At 34.7% G+C, this 22,820-nt stretch overlaps 2 protein-coding genes across 5 annotated transcripts; one reads left to right on the top strand and one right to left on the bottom strand.

The window, feature by feature from the left end:
- Positions 1-1,381: 1,381 nt before the first annotated feature.
- LOC117419741 (leucine-rich repeat-containing protein 23-like) lies at positions 1,382-14,987 on the bottom strand. 4 transcript variants are annotated; one of them, XM_034032766.3, is made up of 10 exons: positions 14,847-14,987; positions 14,171-14,349; positions 13,621-13,653; positions 12,531-12,641; positions 11,698-11,887; positions 10,983-11,183; positions 9,782-10,029; positions 9,426-9,491; positions 9,093-9,255; positions 1,382-1,596 (listed from the first exon to the last, which is right to left on the bottom strand). In XM_034032766.3, the coding sequence occupies exons 2-10, from the start codon at positions 14,341-14,343 to the stop codon at positions 1,540-1,542; spliced, it is 1,242 nt and encodes a 413-aa protein (XP_033888657.3). In that variant the 5' UTR covers positions 14,344-14,349; positions 14,847-14,987; the 3' UTR covers positions 1,382-1,539. The 4 variants fall into 4 exon arrangements, with proteins under 4 accessions (XP_033888657.3, XP_058841915.1, XP_033888658.3 ...); XM_058985932.1 differs by having other exon boundaries at positions 14,171-14,369; positions 14,847-14,976; XM_034032767.3 differs by having other exon boundaries at positions 14,201-14,372; positions 14,847-14,976.
- Positions 14,988-15,086: 99 nt separating this feature from the next.
- On the top strand, positions 15,087-22,757 carry slc35b4 (solute carrier family 35 member B4). The gene is made up of 10 exons (XM_034032335.3): positions 15,087-15,420; positions 16,118-16,231; positions 16,681-16,783; positions 17,732-17,781; positions 18,260-18,341; positions 18,693-18,753; positions 19,116-19,225; positions 19,459-19,534; positions 20,370-20,445; positions 20,964-22,757. Exons 1-10 carry the CDS (start codon positions 15,344-15,346, stop codon positions 21,208-21,210), a joined length of 996 nt encoding a protein of 331 aa, XP_033888226.1. The 5' UTR covers positions 15,087-15,343; the 3' UTR covers positions 21,211-22,757.
- Positions 22,758-22,820: the final 63 nt, after the last annotated feature.

Genomic DNA, 22,820 nt, shown 5'->3' on the forward strand with positions numbered 1-22,820 from the left:
TGGTGCCTAGTAAAATGTCCGACTAAGAACAAATATAAAACATAACAGAGGATTTGTCTGTTATTAGGCAGTCATTTTAGACATTCTTTTTATGGTTGGTGAAAGATGTTGAAGTCCCACTTCCAAATAAGCAAGAGTACACCATATTGTAAGCCAAGATGGTTTGTTTGCATTAACTCCTTACACTTCTTTTTTAAAACCTGCTGAAGCTGTCAAGACCTGCTCAAATGATTTGTCATGCTGTTAGTTTCAGTCGTTGTTGTAACATGCTACAAGCTTGTATACTTATGTGAAACTAATTCAGTTTCACTGTTTGGTGCACTAGGGTGGGTGGCTACATTTAAGTGTTGCTGTAAATTACAGTTACCCTTTAAGAAATGCTCTATTGTACTAAACATTTTGTACATGTTGTTATTAGTTAACTGTTTACATTTCTATAATCTATAAACAAATATTCCAATGATTTTGCTTTAGAGCAGCATGTAGTGTTTTCTTTTAGCAGTACAGTAAGTAAGGAGAATGCATGTACCATCAACCTGCACCATATCAAAGAATAGAATATATATATATATATTGAACTGTGGAATGACTTATAGTTATTATTACATGGACCCTTCTTTGACCCTTATCTCAAAGGTCTGCACATCAGTGTCTTTCCTCATATGCCACTTCTGACTTATTTTCCCTTTGGACCTTAGTATGTGTTTCATTATTTCCTTTAACAGTTCTGAATATCCAGTCTAACACAGTATGAAGTCCATTGATGGAGATACCGACCTTTCATCATGAAATGGTATTTACACTGTAAAGGGCAAAGATGTTTTTTTTTTTTTTTTTATGCAATGCATCATGCGTGACACCGTAACCTGAAATGGCTTTGAAAGTTTATATGAGGCAATATCTCAACAGACTTGTCAGTGGGTCAAAGCTGCTCAAAAACTCTTAAAGTTAAAGGGATACAGATTATTGGAATGAGATGGGTACCGAACGCTCAGGTTTTATTAGGATCTAGAGGCTTCTCATTTTAATACATTACCTCGACTGATGTTGGCAACTCAGAAGCGGACACTTCATTGTCAACGCTAACTGGTCATTCTTGACTGACCATTGAAAAAACTTCTTCTGCATATCACATTATATGAATTGTTATTTATTATTATTGCTAGCTCAGTACAAATACATGTTTGTTCCACATGTTTCCTTCCCACAGCAGTTTCAGTAAATTATTTAAATGTTGATGCCAAGTATACAGTCACGTTAAGATATTAAATAGCTGGTTTAATATGACAGAATGACTATCAGGCAAATTCAACAACATGCATCTCTTACCAGTCAATAAACTTTTTTTCTGTTTTCACTTTCACAGAAAAGATAATAATAATAATTTTAAAACAAATCTGATTTAATTTTACAAATGCACAACAGATATTCAAACTGGTTTTCAAATTATTTGCCGATTAAACCATGACACACCTAAACACCTGACACACAAGGCTTGTCTTGGTTACAAATGGTCTTCTGGGCAAGGTCACAGCTGGTTCAGGTATGTGGTGGAACTGGAGGGTTTGACAGAAGCCACGCAGCTGTTCTAACCACCTGGAAAACACAGAATCATCAGTGGGATTCTTTATCACATGTTTAAAGAATGCTGTTTCAATGTCTGCTTTTATGAATAAAGTATGATATTCATGAACATGTTTTAAACCGTTTTTAAAGAAGCAAACAGCTCTATATCCAAGGAGAATCAGGAACCAACAGGATACTCCACTAAAAATACTAGAAGAAGAAAAGTAATTGATAAACTCACTATTTCACTATCCTAAAACAGACTCATTGATTTTAAAACGTTTCCAATATATCAATACTGTAATTCAGGTTAATAGCTAACTTCAGGAGAAATCAAGGTAAATCATAAAATCAGTCAAATTGCTTTAGTTAATAGAAACATTCTCATTTAAAACTTTTTTTTTTTCAAATAATTAGACATTTTTATTTGGTAGCTTAAAACACGTATGTGGTTGATTTTGTGTTTATCACTTTTACAAGTACATTGTAAATTGGACAGGTTAATATTTTCTTACTGGGTGTAGGGTATGAAAAGGTAGAGTGAAGAAGGCTGTGGTTTTCTATTTAGCAAAATGCTGGGTGCCTTTTGGGGGTAATCACAGAATAACTACAAATAGATAGTTGATGAAATCCAGGATGATTGCCCAGTGTTAGAAAATTCTCTAATAAAAGCAAGCTGCGGCATATTCTGGTGGGACCCCTAAGTAAGCCCCTAAATATGACCCCCTGCATGCATTCCACACTTGGAACAGGCATTTCCAAAATCTAGAAAAGTTATTTGACGGTATGATGACATCAAAATTCTCGAAAAGAACAATCCATTCTGGGTTCCAGACATTGCAAACATTTCTGTTTAGCTTTATTTATTTGCTTTAAAAAAATGTGTATTTCTAAAATAACAATGTTCTGCAATCATTTAACTAGAAATTGTATTGAATGGTTTTATAACAGGCAAAGACAGATACAATGGAGATGTGTGGAGAACCGTAATGTGTGTGCATTACAGTACATTTTTATAAGAAATGTCAGTGGCACCTGGAAAGCCGCTCTGAGCCAAACGTCAGAATGATGATTGATGTGTTTGGAATGCTTGCCTGCAAAACCTGAAGAAACTATGCTATTAATAATGTGCTGTGCACAGATAAATAGCACATTTGCGTGTACTGTAATGCCAGATAAAATCTTGGCTTAATTGTTCTACTTAAAAAAAATAGCTTAATTGATTATCTACTGATAACATCAACAGAAGCTACATATCCTCCTTTCAATGTTGACAGCTGGTATCATTTGGTTTATATGCTTATATGTTAAGTGTTTTGTATTATCTTTATTTTTAAGACTGTAAGAAAATTAAACGTACAAAAATGACAAAATGCCTGATGCATCAATTAAAACAAGATCTGCAGTGAAATCATAGCGAGGAAAAAGATGTGCTCATCTATTCAGATGTCGCATGTTATCCCTGTTCTATATACAGCAATATTAATTAAACTGTATATATTTCTAAATGATAATAAACAGTCCAATTACATGCTCCCTTGCCAAGTTGATTATTGCTGTATGTGGACCCTTCACTAATTCACTATTTTCAATATTTTGTGATGTTTTTGTTATTTAAGCAAGGGAGCACTGTCTTCATTCCTCTCATCTTTCATTTCAAAGCTCCTGCAGTCCTGTTTTGAAACATAAGTATATAGTTTCATCAGTAGAATGCTTTTTTCTTATCTCTAGGTAACTGGACATGGTTAATCGTAGTTACACTACAACTGTTACTAATACTTTAATGTTTAACAGAGTCTTCAAAATCTGATTCACACTGTGGAAGTAGAAACCGCATTAGAGCAGGGAAGAAAAGGATATAACACACAGGCCCTGTGCTTTGCTGATCTGGAATGGTGTTTTACTGTATGACTGAAGGCTAGTCTATGAAGCAATGCCTTGAGGGAGCCTAAAACTTCATAAACTTTTAGCTTTACACTTGACATATAACTTACACTTAACATTCCAAGGAAGTCAGCCAGGTGTGGAGAAGGGGGATATGTTTATATGTTTTTACAACAGTCTCTATTGTTGCATCAGATAATGTAACTCAGCAGTTATAATACAGTTCTAATGATAATGGCTAAGTTTACAATCACTTTTGGCACACAGAATGGAACTTTCTTTTTCTAGAATTTTGATGTCATCATACTGTGTTTTTCTAGATTTCATGGAATGCCTTAAGGGGTAGACCAGTGCCAGTTTGGTACCAATGACGTTTGTCAAAATGCATCACAATCCAGGGACACATTGAAGAATCATCATCTTACTGAGACAGATGTAAGTCTTGTGTTAAGAAATGCTTATTGCACAATGCAAAGTCAATGAAAAAAAAATAAAGCCAACCAGGGAAAGGGCACAAAACCACATCCGTGCCTCCTCATGACTGTCAAAAGTACATTATTAGGAATTTCACAACACACTTCTCTGATTAATCTCAAAACAGGCTAATCTGTTTTTTTACTGTACATCTTTTAGAAATATAAATTACAAATATAGTATAAAGTCAATATACACACCTACAGACTGTTGCTGATAAAACCACTGAAATGTCAGCTCAATCAATAAAGCCTGATCATGCGGTCCTAAAGTTAATTATAGTATTTTTTTTATATATATATATATTGATTTGCAGTTAAGAATCGTATATATATTTTACCAGACACATTTGTGATATGAAGTTCATACACTAGTTATTTTGACAGTCGCATTACTGAGTACATAAAACAAAGCACATATTAATAGTATGTATTGGCACAACTGTAACACAGCATATTAACAAATCTCTTTTGTGCTAAGAAGAAACCTTAATGGAACATTTACAAATAATTCCATTTAGCCATCCTTGGAGATAAAAATAAAGGAGTGATGATAAGTAGAACACTCCACTTACATCTGCTAAACCTGGATATCCTTTTTTAATGCAATGACATCTGAAATATGAGCACAGCCCCTTCTAGAATGCTATAGAATGATACACACTGGTGAGGTTTTGTTGTAAACCCACATCAATATAAAAAAAGTGGGTCAAGTGGATTTTTTTTCAGGAATAATAGCGCTACAATCATAGCTTGCTACCTCTAGTTTTGTTGTAAACATAGCCATTGAAAACCAGCAAAGAAATATGTTTTGAAGTACAGTTCATGATTTTAATGTGTTAATACCATATGTACTCTGAACACTTACTGTAGTTTCCTGTAAGCTTTGTATGCTTAATTAGTTTTCAAATAGATAGTGTATGTTTAAAAATGTATGTTTAAAAAGTAATTAACCAATTTTTCCCCATCTCAGCAAGTTGGTGTATGCACTGCTTGCAATAATATTGTTACTTTTTAATTGTATTGTAATGGTATCAGGGTCCATAGTAATTGTAAAATAATGTGTTACCTGTATTAGCTGGCTACTGTTACCAGACTTGTTTATCTTTTAATGTTTTGATAGATGGAGTAGTTAATTGAAGTTAATTGAACTGGGAGTTTGGATTTCTATATGCCTTCCAGGGACACTAGGCTACATCAACATCCTTTGAAAGTAACTATAGCAACAACACAATGTCAGTAAACTGAACAGTTTTAAACACAAGTTGAAAACTTCTAAACAAACACGTTTATTAATTCGAGCCACCAATGATCTGCACAACTGTTAAGAAACAAAACACTGAAATACCCCTTTCACAGTAACTACAACCAAATTAATCAGGGTTTAGAATACATTTCGAGCCATGCATTTAGTAAAACCTCTCAATCTACGATTGAGCATTGGTTAGAGAGCATGGGATGCACTAGTCACCTCATATTTGTAGGTCTTCAAGCTGCCAGTACCAGGAGGAACCCAGTCTTGTTGCCTTAAGATGCCCTTACTTTTTTTACTGAAGAAGATACTAACTACACAGCTCAACACTCAAGTATTCCATAAGGTTAATGCTTATTTAGGCTACCTAAAAGAAGAGGTAAACCATGATACAGAGGTGACATCTCTACGTGCATGTGATTAAATAACACATATTCTATTGTATAAATGGTAGTTGAAAAAGCTGTTCTAGAAATAATTAAGGTACTTCTTTTATTAATCTGATTGTCCTTGAGGAAACTAGAAAAGAGTTCCCATTGTAACTTACGGTATTCAAAGCTAAGTTTTCAGAAAACGTCTTGTATTTAATACTGCAGAAGTTACTTTGTCACTTGCTATAGTACTGGAAAATATCTTACATACGCAATAAGATATTTCAAGAGTCCCTTTTAAGAAACGCAACGTAATGTTTGTTTTGTTTATGGGAGACTAGAAATGAGTCCCCCTTGTAACTTCATGTATTTTACAGTATTTATTGCTAATTGATTTTGAGAGAATGTCTTATATTTAATACTATAGAAGTGGCTTTACTTAATTACCTGAATGTTATGATTGCACATTTAAATAAATTACATTGAAATAGATTTCTAGTAAATCATTCACTCTGGCTAACAAACATGATCTGTGAACTTTAAATTAAGCAGCTAAAATAATTTTGGATAACATATAAATCTGGAGTTGTTTTCAAACTTCCAATATCAAGAAGGGTTCATATTTGTAATAAATACAATTATTATTCCAATAATAATTTGAACACATACATACCTTTATATAAAATACCCCTTACATATGTAAATTAACTAAACTAGAGCTCCAACTAATACTTTCAAAGATACAGTGTTTTTTACCCACAGTACAGTACAGTACCCTTTTGTAAATTGGACAGAATATTGTGTGGGTTTTAACTCATCCGATTTATCTTCGGAAGGGAGAACAAGTCTATGACTGTAAAAAGGGTATTTGAAATGGAAAGTTATATATATTGTTGGGACCCGTATATTCATATTTGCCTTGAAACCTATTTTTGCTTAATTTTGTCTGTCTGCCCTTTAGTGGCATTTACTGTAGCTAACTGACCAATTTGAAAGTAATGCATAGTATTTTTTTATGAATCATGAATGGACAGAACAGGTGGTAAAGAAGTGGGGTGTTGTGCCTAAACAGCTATATAAATGATGTAAGGGTAGCCACATTCAATAGAGTAGAGTATTTTGGAGATATGTCAGCATAAAGTGAAAGTCCACAATGCTGGAATTATTATGCTGGAAGTTAGGTGCTGTAAAACACCAAAGGTTCAGCAGGTTTAATAGCAAGTGCCTGAAGAGGAGTTAGGATTTACAATGGCAGCAGGTAGCATGAAATGATGGAAAATTACAGGACAGAGATGGCAGAGCAGAGGTAACAAAACAGGGCTGGACATGTCTTTATGGTGTTTGGTCAAAAGGTCAAGACAAGGCAAGCGTTAGGATGAATGCCAAGGGGATGCAAAACAGACATGCAGGGACATGGAGCACAGAGTAAGAGCTGACACATGACTGTCATGGACAACACTGTCTAGGAAAAGAGGGCATGAAACAGCAACAGTTGAAACAGTGATGTATGATGTTCTGGAGAATAAATGTCTCAATTTAAGAGTTCCAGACAAGCCAGGTCTGGATGTTCATGTAGTGAGACTCATTAGCATTCACAAACATCTTTCTCTATTGTTATAACCCCCTTCTGGACAGATTATTGCATTACCAAGTACTGTATGCTAATATAGTCATTTATAATAATAGAACAAACCTACACTACCAATATTTGATGCTCTGAACTAAAAAAAAAAAAAATGTTTTATTGTCCTGCTGACACTCTTAATCAAAAAATGCTCGGAAGGTGTCATGAGTAGGCTGATCACATGTTGACACAGCTCTAAAACATTTTATGCCAGTGGTACAGTATATATGCATAATTTAACAAAATCACCCACTAAATCAACCACCAGACACTGTTCTGAGTTACTCTGAAATTACATTATGAATTGCATTCAGGTGTCAGGTAGACCTCTGCTAGAGCTAAATGGAATTCGACTGGTATTTACAAAACATGCAGGGTTGATTTTATTCCCAACTTCACAAGGGAATTGCTTGTACTGACTTGCACGCTGACAGCAGATATAGAAATCTAGTGAACGTGATACCCCAAAATATAGGGATTTACTGCATATGGCAGTTAAAAATGAATAACCTTTGACTGGGAAGATGTCAATAAATGCATTTTGACATCTTGTAAACCCCAAAGGTTGAACAGTAACTCTTAGCCTATTATAGAAGACCAAACTGAAGACTTCTCCGGGGCTCATTATTGCAGTATAGGATTAATATTGCTTTAATTAATGCCTGATCCAACATGTAGAAGATTAATTTAGGGATTGTTTTGCAATTCAGACAAATCAAACATAAGCAATACAATTCAGCAACAAAATATGAAGTTATAGGTTAACAAAATAATCTACAGCACTTATCTAGCAGTAAACATTAGGAGAAAAATGCAAAACATCAACTCTTGAGTTTTATACGGTTCTTTGGAAAATGTCTGTGATGTTCCAAGAAAAAAAAAAATCTACAGTCTTGTGCAGCTGTAGCTAAATTTGCAGCTGCTCGCTTTCAGCACCCCTGGAATACCAGATATGGAATCCTTTGCCTTTTTTGACAATTTCTATCCTTAGGCAACCCACGCACTGTACACAACGAAAACACATAAATTTGTTCTCTCATAGCTGGCAAATCTGCCAAGTCTAATTAGCTGTGATCTCTACTGCCCGGTTACTGCACTTTCTTACTACTCTTACATGTACTCGAAAAAGATACACCTCCAGACCATCTCCCCATTTTAACACCAGATTAACTCAAGTTTTGCATTTATATATTTTCACACACACACACACACACACACACATATATACCGTATATATATAAGTTTTATCTCAACTTAATGGACCATGCAAATACACTGCGCAAAAACAACCATCCAAACAAATTGTCACCAGTAAAACATAAAGAAATACACACTTTATATAGTGAAGGCAAACAGTAAATCATGTTAGTGGAAACATGTGTCCTGGAGGCACTGCTTTTATGTGTCTAACATATGGACCAGCAATCAAGCACAAGATATTTTCTTATGCTCTATTCATCCTCTTTATTGACACCTAGTTGAAAAAAATCAAAGACTGGAAAGATGAAGTGCAAGCAACTACTTCAAAGGAGATACCATTTTTACACTAAACAACTGTATACTTTCTTGCTGTATGTTTCAACATTCTTCCTTACTTTTAACCTTCAGTGCACTACAATCAATGAGAATGCCCCCCCCCCCCCCCTTGCAACTATAGTACATATGTCTGTGAACCAAATAAGCATGTATGGGCAACTACTGTACTTCTGTCAGTAGGAAGTAATGGTATCTTCAGCTCTGTTTTTAGCTCACAAATTAAAAGACTCAAATGTCTGTTAAACTAAAACCACTTTTAAACATGGTACATGTACAGAACGGTTATTTTCAAGATGGCCCTGTAAGCTAAAAAGCTTTCTTAAATATGATAACAACTGTATTTAAAATGTAATAAGGCACCACACATTCCATTGCAACTGGCTCACCTCTTCTGGCTTGGTTAGGTCATGGAAAGGAATGTCCCCAGGTCTTCTCTTGCCATGGTCCCACTTCTTCCAGAATTTAGTAAACATGTTCTGTTCAATGGCTCCAGAGACCTTCCTGGAGTCAATGCTGTGGAAATCCTCAGGGGGTATGGTTTCAAGATATCTATAAAATATGATTCTTAACTGAACAGAGCTGTTTAATTTAATTAATACATGTTTAATTCATGTTTAATTTAATTATTACATGTTTAATTAATGTAAGTATATATGCACGGTTTACATCTGCTTTCTTGATTTGGGATATTAACAGTTTATGATGGCGGTTGACAATACCTTATGTATCCTTCCAGTTCTAACCGGAGGCTGTCTTTCTGTTCTTTTAGCTCTTCTTGAAGATCCCTGTAATAGTAACAGAAGGCCTGTAAATAACAGTAGATTGTTTGTTTGTGCCACCTCACAACAACTCTAAACACTTGTCATGAATGCCACTGGATTAATGCAAGAATACCTTAGAATCTGTGGTGATGTTCTTATTGGCATTAAAGTGGCATACCCTATAAAATAAGATGGCAGAATGTGATTCTAGGTTTGGTTAGATTATGGAAAGGATCCCAGGTTATACGTTTTGACCCAGGACAAAAACTTCATCTCTTCTTTCATTATTAAAACATTATGTTTTCTATACTCACAGGATCCTCCCATGCATGTAATGTATGGTGCTCGCCACCTCTTGCTGTTTTCTCTGCAGTTTGTCCTGGTAGGCAGCCCTAGCAGCCTCTATTAGTTCTTCCTTTGTCTGTCCATCTTTGGCATACTGTGGTACCAGGAGCTGCCTGTGACCACGAGGATCTCGAAGAAGTGCGTTATCCAGTATTTCCACTGCAGTCGATTGTTTTACCATGGTGACATATCGGTTATCCCTGGCTATTGGGTTACCCTGATAAAAAGGTTTTAAGAAATAAATTACTCATGCTTCCCATGGCTTTCCCTAATTTGCAACCTCTCCCTTATTTTCAAACTGTTGTCAGGTCTAAGCATTATTTATATGTTTTAATTTAGATTCATAGTTAATTTACCTGCACTATCGAAAGTGAAAAAAAAATATCAATACTAATTTCAAAGCAGGAACGACTAAACAGAACCTGAAGAGGTATGACTGAGAGCAGATTTAAAGCTGTAAAGAGATGTGCTTGAAGTACTGCTAAAAGTGCAGATTGCTAAAAGTGAAATAGGAGCTAAAAAGCTTGTCTGTGTCTGAATCTGAAGCACCTTTTTCCTTTAACAAGGCTGAAGACCAAAACTCTCGTGTTTGTGTAATTCCTGCCCTGGCTGATGACTGACCTTATCAGCTTTAGAGGAACGTTACCACTGGATACCAGTACCATGAAACTCTGAACCATGAGCAGAACACAGCACCACCAGTAATGGCAACACATAAGTTAGGAATACATACGAACAGTGGCTTCTATGCAGTAACTCACTGGTACTGATACAGATTTAATGGCCATGTACACAACAAGCTATCATTCTACAAATGGCTCATAGCATATAGTAGTGACTCTTGTGCTATTGTTGCCCCACAATGTGTGACCATTGAAGATAATTTGGTAATGGGTATTAATCTTTGGTGTTTCTTGCATAAAAGTGTTAGAAGTTTAACATGCACAATCGATATCAATTAGGGGTTTTAATCTTGACAATTTTTGATTGACTTTTCAGAGCAAGAGAATAACTGATGAATCAATGAATCACATATCTTATTAAGTAGGATATGGAATTGTAGTACAGTCTTCTCCAAAACATTAAAATTTGTTACCAGAACAAAAATACAGAAGTTGGTTGATTGGTTCTCTGTGGATTTCAAGGTGGGGTTCCTGTGGAGCTCCCTACCTTCAGTTTCAATTGCTTCAGCCTGAACAAAGTCTTGAGTATTTGCAAGCTCTCGTGAAGTGAATGAATCTCATTGTTAGAGATGTCTGCAAAGTGTAGATTCAGAGAACTTGAGAGAGGGAGCAGGTTTCTGATCTGATTATTCTGAGCGTGAAGCTCTTGCAGCTGGGGCAGGTTCTGAATGCCTTCTAAGGATTCCAACTGACAAAGAAAATACAAATTGCAATGGTTAAACTTATACATTCATAAGCACAGCATTGTCTCTGATGATAAAAAAAATGAGCAGAGACACTTCTACTATTAAGTTCTAATGCATGTGAGCCCTGAGGGTGGAGCCAAAACCAAGCCCCAAATATATACTCTGCAGCATACCAAATGAAACTTGACCTAGTTTCTTAATGGTTTCACCTTAGTATCTTTGAGTGTTTGGAAGTTGTGGAAAGAAAACAATAAACAACCAAAAATGACCTACTGTAACTTTACATACAACACGTTTTGATTTAAGCAAAATATCATTTTTTTTTTATCAATGTGTAAAAACACCATATTTTTTATTATTCAGATTTTAGTAAGGAATTTGAACATGACAATTCACAAACCCTTATCTTTTCATTTTCAGCAAGTAATACAATCAGGCACTCTTGACTGAGACATTTTTCATATCCTATAGTGATATGATACTAACATATGGATACCCAAGAACTGTAAAAAGTACCTTGTTGGAGTCTATGTGCACCTCGGTCAAGTTACTGAGAACAGGCATGCCTCGTATAGTCCTTATCTGATTGTGTGAGACATTGAGAATGGTCAGCATCTTGTTATGTTGTAAGCCTCTCACACTGCTGATAGCATTGTAGCTCAGCTGTAAATCTAGCAGGTGATGTAAGACACAGACTCCTTGTATACTAAAAAAAACCAATTAGAAAAGATTTACTAAGAGCAATACAGTAATGTATGTATACTAAATCCACTTGTCTTTTAGGCATATGGCAATGTTAGTTTTAATACAACAATTACTTTTAAACAAGGTATGTCTGTAACATACAATACTGTGTGCCCCAGTACTGTTCATACAGTGCTGAACACATTGCAGTACACATAACACATTGCAGCTGTCAATGTCATGAAATATAGGTCACCATGAACTATGACAAATAACGTTTTGTCAAATAAAGCTCAAAAGTTAAACCAATTAGGTGCCAATAAGGTTAAAATTTAGGTCACATGTCCAAAATATGCTGTATTTACTGTTTATCTATTCAAATTTGAGCAAGCGGCTGTGAAGATATCGCCTTCATTAACAAACAACCAAAGCCTAGAATTCAGCCACCATGACCTAGATTGTGCCACCCTCAAGAATTGGAGGTAAGGAATGTCCATACTAAAACAGTTTTATAGTGGTCCTAAATGTATTGGAACACATTTGTGATAGCTTCTCCAGTAATCTCTGTCAGTGGGAATAGACGATGACTTTGAACTATCCTTAAAAAGTAGGTAGAGCACTACGTTGACTCTAGATTGATTCTTACCTATCATAAGTGCACTTACCCTTTCAGAGCATTTAGGGAAGCATTCAGTTCACAGAGATTCTCTAATGGATACATAGACTCATTCTGCAACTCTTCTAATTCATTTAAAGAGATATCCAGTTTAAGAATCCTGTATAGCAGTGAGAAGAAACAATGTTACTACATTTAAAAACGCTGGTACTGTTATTTCTAATATCTTGGGTTCTCCATTTACATCACAAACCTACTGTACATGCTCTATCATACCTTTGTTTGGGAACCAACAAAGCAATATAGTTTGTGTAATGCTGCCTCTGAAACCACCCTCGATTCCCTTATTCCTAAAGCTGTATTAATACTCAAGCAATGTAAATGATTCTTTTGTATGAGATTTTGAAGAAAGACTATCAGAAGGGTAACTGTAAAACAGCTTTATTTAAGCTTAACATTTTATTTAAGGAAGCTCAAATGTTTTGTAAATTTTTTGTTAACGATCAAAGCATACAACTGCATTTTTCAGTTGGTAAAATTGTAAGGTTTTTCCCACATTCACTTCACAGTAACAAAATTAATTACCAGAATGGCTGCTTTACAATCAGAACATGTACCTTTCACTCTCAGAAACAAATGAAATTACTTAAGCAGTCATGTTTTTGTTTAGAATGTTATTTTATTGAGAAATTACACATCTGAATGCAGACAGGCTGCATATGTTGCACATATTTCATTGGTTCATATGTCTTTGTTGAAGTAAAGCAGATGATTAATCATCTTTTTAAAAAAATGAATGCAAGAACTTTGAACTCAAAGTCTGAGACAGGGCCTACGCAGCTGGGTCAAAGCAGACCCTGACCAACTTCTGGAAAGATGATTTTTATCCTGTGACTTTGGCACAGTACTCCTCCTTGGTGCCACTGTTCTGCATTTTAAATCAGATATTCATGTGTTAGAAAATAAATAAATAAATACATAAATAAAAAAAAAGAAAGAAGTATACTGGTTTATATTACAACTTCTGTCAGGAGAGAAAGGCTTGGTGTAAAGTGTAGGTTGTGCTTTATAATAATGTAACCTACTAAGAAAATAATCAGTTGAGAAATATCCCCTTGATATGTGTGTGTAATAATTACCTTTCTGGGTGTCCAGTTACTGGCCATTGTTCCCTACAAAAATAAAAACAAATCTTTTTTTTAAAACAAACAAAAAAACATATTCAAAGAGCAGGGCTAAGTTCAAAAGTAAACCGCACACTTGGAGTCTATCTTTGTAGAGGTGGGTTTGGTGTGTGCATTTTTATGTATTTATGTATTTATTTTCATTTCCAGGTAATGCCATTTTTCATGAATGATGTTTTTTTTTTTCTTTACAGTACTTCTTAAGTGAGCAATTTTGTCTCATCAACATGGATTTTTTTCCAGTATATCGGTAGACTTGGTCCTGGTAGAAAGCACTGTGGTACAGAACTACTGCAATATGAAATTCAAAGTCAAAATGAAGTTTACATAAAAAATATTCTACATATTCACAAACCTCTTAACAAATGAAGCATATATGAATGGTTCAGTATTCATTTGCTTATTTGTTTATTTTAGGAACTGTGATTCAGCTTTCCTGTACACTACAGATTACTTGCATGTAATCCCTGTGGTAATCCAGCAGACAATACTAGCATTACTGTACCTGGGTTCAGATCCAAAAATAAAACTATACCCCAGTTCTTTGAGGCGAGACATCTTCATATCAAGGCAGAAGTGTGGCCCTTCTGATTTTACATTCCAAGTAAAAGGAAGACTGTCCATTAACATAACTGTACCACGGTCTTCAACATATTGGCGATCCAGCTTCCTGTCCATTACTTCCTGATAACATGGATTGTGTTCTTCTTAAATAATAATAATAATAATAATAATAATAATAATAATAATAATAATAATAATAATAATAATAATGAATTTAATTAATTGCAGTTGAGTAAAAACTTAATTCTATAAACATGTAATCTTTTTTTTTTCCTTAGGAAAAGGTTATATACATGTGGAAGTTAAGGCAATTATACTCACTAGTTATTTTGAATATATCATTTGAGCAGTACCTTACTTTTCAGCAATTACACAAAATATATTGTGCATTTGGAGAATAATTGTATTTTGTATGCTCGCATTGAACTTAAAACCGAACTACCACCGTGTAAAATGACCATCAATGTCAATATATGAGAGTGATCTAAGGCTATAGCAAATGCTTTGTTTTATTGATAATGATGGACAATAATAATTTACCACAACGGGGAGCATATCATAATGTGATGACGGAGAGGACCGATAAAGAAATTGAGAAGAAAAAAAAAAACCTTTACCTTTCGTATAATTCCACGATGGCTTAGGTCCTCGAATTTGCTAAGATCTTGTTGCTACAACAACATTTGCAGTAGCTACACCTCTAAGCTGCCAATAGAAAACGACACTGCCACTTGTAGTTGAAATATCCTTTGGTCTGATTTGCATAACTCCTACCTACTCGTAACAAAAGCACTACAATTCCCAAAATGCAGTGGTGCTAGGAGGCGCATATATTAGTTGCTTAAACCTGCGCGTGCTATTGTGGGACTTGTGGTTTTTTGACTTTTAAAATATTTAAACAGAAATAGCGCAAACTGATTAACAAAATACAGTTCCCTACAGCCCTTGTGTTGACCCCGGAAGACCGTGTAGCCGGTAGACGTGTCTAGCCAAAGGATTCTTGAGAAATTGCTTTCACACTTCAACGAACATATTTGATATGTTAAAGTAACTTACAAATATAGATATATATATATTCATTTATTTATTTATTTCAGTTCTGTTTCGTTCAAAGATGCATACCGCTTTTGCTTTAACCCTAGTTTTTGTTGGCTGCTGCAGTAATGTGGTGTTTTTGGAACTTTTAGTAAGGTTAGTAGTACAGTACTGAGGTACTTGAAGTTACCAATGGGGTTATTTGTTTTGTATTACGTTTACCTGCAATTTTTGAAACATTCCGATTTAAGAAGCTATTTGATTTAGCTAGATGATAATGAGGTAGAAGAAGTCTCTTTTCAAATAGTGTGCAATTTAGCTGTCACTAGCTCCGTTTACATTACAAAATGAATACAGTAAATAACAACATCTTTATGTACAACAGTGCATTGAAGCATTGCTGGCAATGCGTGCACCTAGCTGCATTAACTAAAACGTATACGGTATCCTTGTTTTTGTCTGGCTGCATAGTGTTTAAGGTTTTAATGTGGTTGAATGTGGATTCTAATCTAATGCTTAAGCAATAGTTGTACCGCGTCTTGCAGTCACTATGCAACATGCACTTGGTTGTACTAACTTGTACTTTGTTAATACTGTCTAGAACGGATTAGAACGCTTCGCTTCGGCTACCAATACTGTATACGGTAATATAGTTATTGACATGATACAATTGAGGTGTTTGCATCTAATAACTGCAAGGAGTGGCACGATGTTTTATATAAAACAATCTAGTCAAAAATCATATTTTAAACCTCTAATCTCCCTTAACAGATTTTACCAGTTTTAATTCAAGTTGATATTGATTTGATACAATTTCTGTCCAAATTAATTATTATTTTATATTTATTTTCAGGGATTCCCCAGGATGTGGGAACATTGTAACGTTTGCTCAGTTTTCATTTATTGCATTGGAGGGTTTCATCTTTGAAGCCAATTTTGGAAGGAAGAAACCAGCCATTCCATTTAGGTACTGTAATTGCCACAACTTTTAAAGGATGCTTCGTCTTATGAAGTGTTTCTTTTATTGCATTATATATATATATATATATATATATATATATATATATATATATATATATATATATCTATATATCTATATATATATATCTATATATATATATATCTATATATATATCTATATATATATATCTATATATATCTATATATATCTATATATCTATATATATATATATATAATAGAAGCTTAGTTTGTACTTAAGTATTCCCTTTACTATTAAATGTGCAGGTGTTGCCTCTAAAATCTAATGTTGTCAAGTAATAAAAAAAAAATAACATGGGGGAAAAGGGATATCTTCTCTTTTTCTTTTATTACATTTTCTGTGATCCATCAAAATTGGAGATGAACTCACACAAAACTGTACACTGAGTAATTATTTTCCTTGTTTCTTTTCCTAGCAACTATGTGATTATGGTGACCATGTACTTCGCAGTGAGCGTTGTGAACAACTATGCCCTCAACTTCAACATATCCATGCCCCTGCATATGATATTCAGATCAGTACGTGGTTTGTTTTTGCTCAAGAGAAGGTGGTAGTGTTTTCTAACATTCTGGCTGGTCACCCACAGATTTCAGTCAAATTGGTATCCCACATATGTTACATTGGAGTCCCCCCAATGACTATTAGACTTGAGTCCAACTTGGATCTAAAATTTCAATTTCTGAAGTCCTTCAGGTACATTGGAATGGGCAAATCCTGTTGTATATTTACTAAGTTGAAAATACTTCTAAAGGGTTGGTTTGGCATAATTGTCAGGTTTGCAGTGGCTGTACTGTGTCCTATATGGCCAAGGTGTAGTATGCAATCTACACTGGGTACCAGGACATTTTGGGCTCAGTAACAGTTCTATGGGACATCAATAATAAGCTACAGATCAGCCTGTTTCGATTTCCAAATTTCCTTCAGTCAACAAACAACTGAAAGGTTTTTAACTTTCGAAGTATCCCTGTAAGCTGCCACCACCGCACCTACTACTGCTGATATCTCATAAACCATTTAGCCTGGCAACAAAATCTAACAGCTTCCTTCATGTGACCAGTGTTGTCCAGTAAAAATTAAGCCTTTCACTGTGCCATTGCTTTAACCTCTGGCCATATCAACAATACAGACCAGATGCATTGACATAGGGTCTTTATAGTTGTACCCTATCATTCTCTCAATTAACTTCCATTACAGATGTTGTCCAGTGAACATTATCTGTTTCAGTGCCATATTCTTTTAACCTCTGACAGGGTCTTTATAAGTTGTATTTTGTGATTCCCTATAACGTTGTTGTCCAGTAGAAATTAAACCTTTCTGGTTTAGAAACCATAATATAAACCAAAATCAGAGCCTACTGTACATGTAGATCTATAAACCATATGAAGTACCATAGTACCCCATAGATTATGTTCAGAATAACCTGCATCTCTGGTTTCTTCTTACATTTCTATTTCATTTTTTTCCAGGGTTCCTTAATAGCAAACATTATTCTGGGAATCATTATATTGAAGAAAAGGTAAGTTCATAGCCGTAACAACCCTCACCACAACTCTTACCCTAAAGCTAACATCCCAAAGCACATTAATCCTAACCCTAACAACCATAACCCTTGTATATTTGACATACTATCCTTTGGTACATTTTGAACAGTATAATAGAAATACCATTTTAAAACTATTATTTGATTAACTTAGCAACACCCATAAGTTAATAAAATGGGTTCATTCATAATCCTGTTTATCCCATTCCCGCACGGCACACTGTACTGTATATGGTCAGAGAGAAGGCCATGTCATTTGGCCTCACTCTGCAAGGAGAAAGCAAAAACGGAAATCTTAAAACACAAAAGAATTACAAAAGGAGATTTTTGATAAGATCTCATACAGATTGCTTTAGATATTTTTTTAATGGCTGAGCTCTTGTGCAGTTTAAGTAAATGTGTCTGTTGTATTTTTACTCTTCATTTAAAAATAATTACCTTTTTTTTTTCACAGATACACAATTACAAAATACGTTTCCATAGCTCTTGTGTCATTGGGAATTTTTATCTGCACTATCATGACGGCTAAACAAGTGGTAAGAAAAATCTGAAAATATAACCACAACTATTTTTTTTATAAGAAACTGTTGAGCTAAAAATAAATTAAATGTATTGTGTATTGTACAAAAGAACTGCACTGTGCTTAATGGTCCATATTGTGTTCAGATAGTCAGGTGTTGAATATGCTTTAATCAAAAGGCTAACATAGCGTTTGTTCAGATAATGAGATTTTGGGTAAGTGGCAGATGTAGCCTTTTTGCAATTCTGTGGGCAAACTTTTGAAACTCTAAAAAAAAAAAAAAACACTGACATTGATTTAACAGCTTTTTATTTTAACATTTCTACCTCTTGTTTTCTCAAAATATCAATTTCCTGTTCCTGTCTAGGCCTCAGAACCAAGTGCCAATGAAGGAGAAAGTTTCTATCCTTTTCTACGTTGGCTGTTTGGTACGGCTCTCCTTTTTTCTGTCAAAGAGAGAGTTTGGAATGCTCAGTACATACAGTATTACAAAGTATAGCAAGGCGTAGATTGATTGATAGTATAGAAGATGTTGGGACATTCCTGTTTCCTTCCTCATCTGGTGGCCTCATGTTAGAGATTAAACTGTACTGGATCTCCTGGCATATTAGTTTCATAAGTGCCCATGGAGTGGGAGTACATAGTCCACCATCAAACTGACTTGTGCGGCCTTACTGTTTAGTTCTCTCGAGATCTTGATTTGAATCCAAAGTGAGTGAAAACAAAGAATTGCTCAAGTGCAGCCAGTTCTGCACCTTTCAAGTTCACCATTGTTGTTTGTTTTTTTCAGGTATTGCTATGCTGACATTTGCACTCCTCATGTCAGCGAGGATGGGGATTTTTCAGGAGACGCTCTATAAGAAATATGGCAAGCACTCCAAGGAGGCCCTGTTTTACAATGTAAGGAGTGCTTATATGGCTTTCCAGTGACAAAAATAAACAACATTGTATTGCACACACGGTTTAATGGATGCAGAACTATTTAGGATTCTAATCTGATAATTACTTTTAAATCATTTAAAAAAAAGAGTCCAGATAATTTATGTACATTAAGCACAGGGTTATTAGATCTAGAGCTAGAGAAAATCTTAAGTAAGAAAATGTAGCATTTATTTTTTTATTGTTTGTTTCAGCACTGCCTTCCATTGCCTGGTTTCCTTCTGCTTGCCAGTGATATCTACAATCATTCAGTTCTCTTCAGTCAAAGTGGTATGTTAAATAAGTCCCAGTTATTATATGAGGGTGAACATTGCTAAATGTCAGCTTGTATTTACATTTGTAACACATTCTAAACAAAACAGTACATTCCAGTAGTAAAACACAGTACACATTAACATAGCAACTTCATTCTGGCCTGAGTTTTGCAGACGGATGAGAAGCTCTTCTTTCTTGTCCTGTCATCAGAACAATGGCAGGAGATGTGTCCTTACTTGCAAAAAAACGCAATGTTGTTCAAATAATCTCTTAATGTATTAAACTCCTTTGTAACTTTGAATGTGCCCTATTGGGCTTAACTGTGTTATATTTTGGTATATTTTGTCATAGTATAGTTATACTGGCAAAAAACACAAAACTTTTATAAAGTAAACAAAGCTGTGTGCATGTTGAGGGGTCCCCAGTGGCTCACCTAGTAAAAGTACCCACAGGGAGTATTGCTTTGGCCCTTTCAGCCAAGTCTTCTGGAGCTGGTCAGCCTCATAATGCTTCACATGCTTAAAGAGTCAAGCCAGAGACTTCTGAAACTGGGCCCTCACCAGTGTTCAGTAGCTCGATAACATCGGTTATTTCGTTTTGGTGGGAGAAACGAGGCGATGGGCTTGACAGCAGTAAACGAGGTTGTCTGTTGATCTTCGGTCCTCCAGTAAGTCGGTTTCTGCGGTAAGGCGTTGAATGGGGAATGTCACATTTGTATAGAAAAACTAAAACATGTATTAGACATGAAAAACAAATGTGCTTAAAAGAGGGGACCTCTATTTGTTAGTAATTTTACCAAAAAATACTTGTAATGATCAAATTAAAAATATATATTTTTTATTTTTTGTAGCTCCTGTTGATGTTCCAGTGATTGGCATAAAGGCACCTGTGATGTGGTTGTACCTTTCAATGAATGTTTTAACTCAGTATCCTTTGGGTGGAAAAAAGAAATGTATACTTTGGTGTACATGATTGGTATAGTAGGGTTTTGAAAGCTACAGGTTATTTAACAATAATTCTCATAATGGTCCAGAACTCTCTGCTAAACTTTTAAAGTACTCTACTATATATTTTTAAAATGACAGTTCTTAAACAAATTGAATGATGGATTTTGAAAACCCAGAATTTAGCTACCTATCTACATACATCCAGTAGGGAAGTATTTAAGTTTTAGATTAGAGGCTAACACAGATCGAATATTACCTGTGTCCAGATTTAGGTTCATTCCAATCAGATAATCTATATAAGGTATAGTAATGTGATATTTTGTAATATGATACTTTGTATTGTGATATTTTGCAACAATTGTAAGTCGCCTTGGATAAGGGTGTCTGCTAAGAAATTAATTATGATAATAATGATGATGATGATGATGATGATGATGATGATGATTGATTGATTGATTGATTGATTGATTGACCTTACTACTGCCCCCCTTCTCCAGATATGTTTGTATTCGAGGAGTTTTTATTCTGACGACTGAGTGCACATCTCTTACCGTCACACTGGTGGTGACCCTGCGTAAATTCATCAGCCTCATTTTCTCAATAATGTACTTCAGAAATCCCTTCACTGTGTGGCACTGGATTGGAACACTAGTGGTCTTCATTGGAACACTGATGTACACTGAAGTGTGGAACAGTGTCAGGACTCTTCATCGTGGGGACAAGGAAGAAGCAAAAAAGGATTAAGTGGCTGTATTATAGGACGATTTCTAGCTGTGATATTGTATACTGGAGCATTGGCAAAATGTAAATTCAGTTCAGTTACGTTCCAGTACATAATACATTTTTATCATACAGTTTTGTTTTTGAAGATCAACATTGTGCTACAATATAATGCCGTTTCTAAGCTAGAAATTGGATAGGAATTACAGAGTCTATTTAAATTCTCTAAAGAGTGGTAGACCTTGATGCAGACACACTTTAACTCTAGATAAGTGATGTATGTTTTTTTCTGCAGGAGTGATTTATAGTCCCCTTTAAAACCATCACTAAATACAATAAAAATACAGTGGAATGATTCTGGAAAGGGTTAAAAATGTTAGGGTGTCGGAATTAAGATCTGACACAGTTTAGGTTTTTAAAATAGACCCCATTTATGTAGTTTTTTAATGTATGTGTGCTTTAAGGATCCATAGAAAAGTTCATTGTAAATGTTTCATTTTGAATCAGTGATATTGAAACATGACTGACATTGAATGACTGATTTACTGTAGATTTTGCTGGACACTTTCTCAATGTTTTTTTTTTTTCTATTTTAACTTGATCCCATGTGTGAAGGCTGTTAGACATTGAGTATTTTTAAAGATGGTGTACCAGAGGTGCCATACGTAGTCCACTTTAAACAAATTTGTATTTTTAATCAAGCAATGGATCCTTTTAATGAGGTGCAAATAATACATGGCTTAATTGCCCAAGACATAATTATATGAGGGGGTGGGAATGGCAGGCTGTATGTTTTATTTTTAGCAATTACATCCTTTACTAAGTAAAGTACAATACATTTCATTTTAGATTATTTATTGGGAAAAGGGGAAAGTAAAAAGTAAAAAGATTTATTGGGAAAAGTAAAAAAAGGTGATTTTTAATAAATTACAAATAGGCGAAGATATTTAATATAGAGAAAACAAGTCACTATGGAAATCCCCTATGAATATATATTTATTTGGAATTTTTTTTTTTTTTCTTAGGATATGTAGTATGTTCTGATTGAGGTTCATTGTGTTCTTTTACTTGGTTAGAGAGATACTATTTTAGCAGTTATATTTAAAACAGTAGTGATACTAGTCACCTTGTGGCACCCCAATCAATAATCTGTCAAGCTAGATAACCTTTTGAATGTATGTGTTTGAAGAATTTTTGTACTGGATTGAATTGTGGTGCTTGAAATGCTAAGATTTACTGGTACAAAATGAACTAACTCTTATTGGTAAAGCCTTTTACGAATGAATATTATAAATATTAGAAACTCTGAAATAGATATTTGTTGTTTTTCACTTTGAGAACCTATATACCGATATGGTTTTGGTTTCCTAAACAGTGATCGTTTTCTCACTTGGTTACAGATACATAAACATGAATAGATTTCACTATGCAAGCAAGATTCTGTAAAAGATGGTCTACAAGGTCCTGATTTTACCTGATATTTTGATGGAAAAAAGTAAACAATATATACCTTGAAGATGTTAACAGTAACTGACCAAGACTGTGGTAAATTATAAAATAGTGTGAAAGGATTAATGGTGATTAAATCTGTATATATGTTTTTATAAATAATGTGCAGTTTGAAAATTAAGCAG

The sequence above is a fragment of the Acipenser ruthenus genome, chromosome 14 (genome assembly GCF_902713425.1).
Source record: "Acipenser ruthenus chromosome 14, fAciRut3.2 maternal haplotype, whole genome shotgun sequence".
Lineage (NCBI taxonomy): Eukaryota > Metazoa > Chordata > Actinopteri > Acipenseriformes > Acipenseridae > Acipenser > Acipenser ruthenus.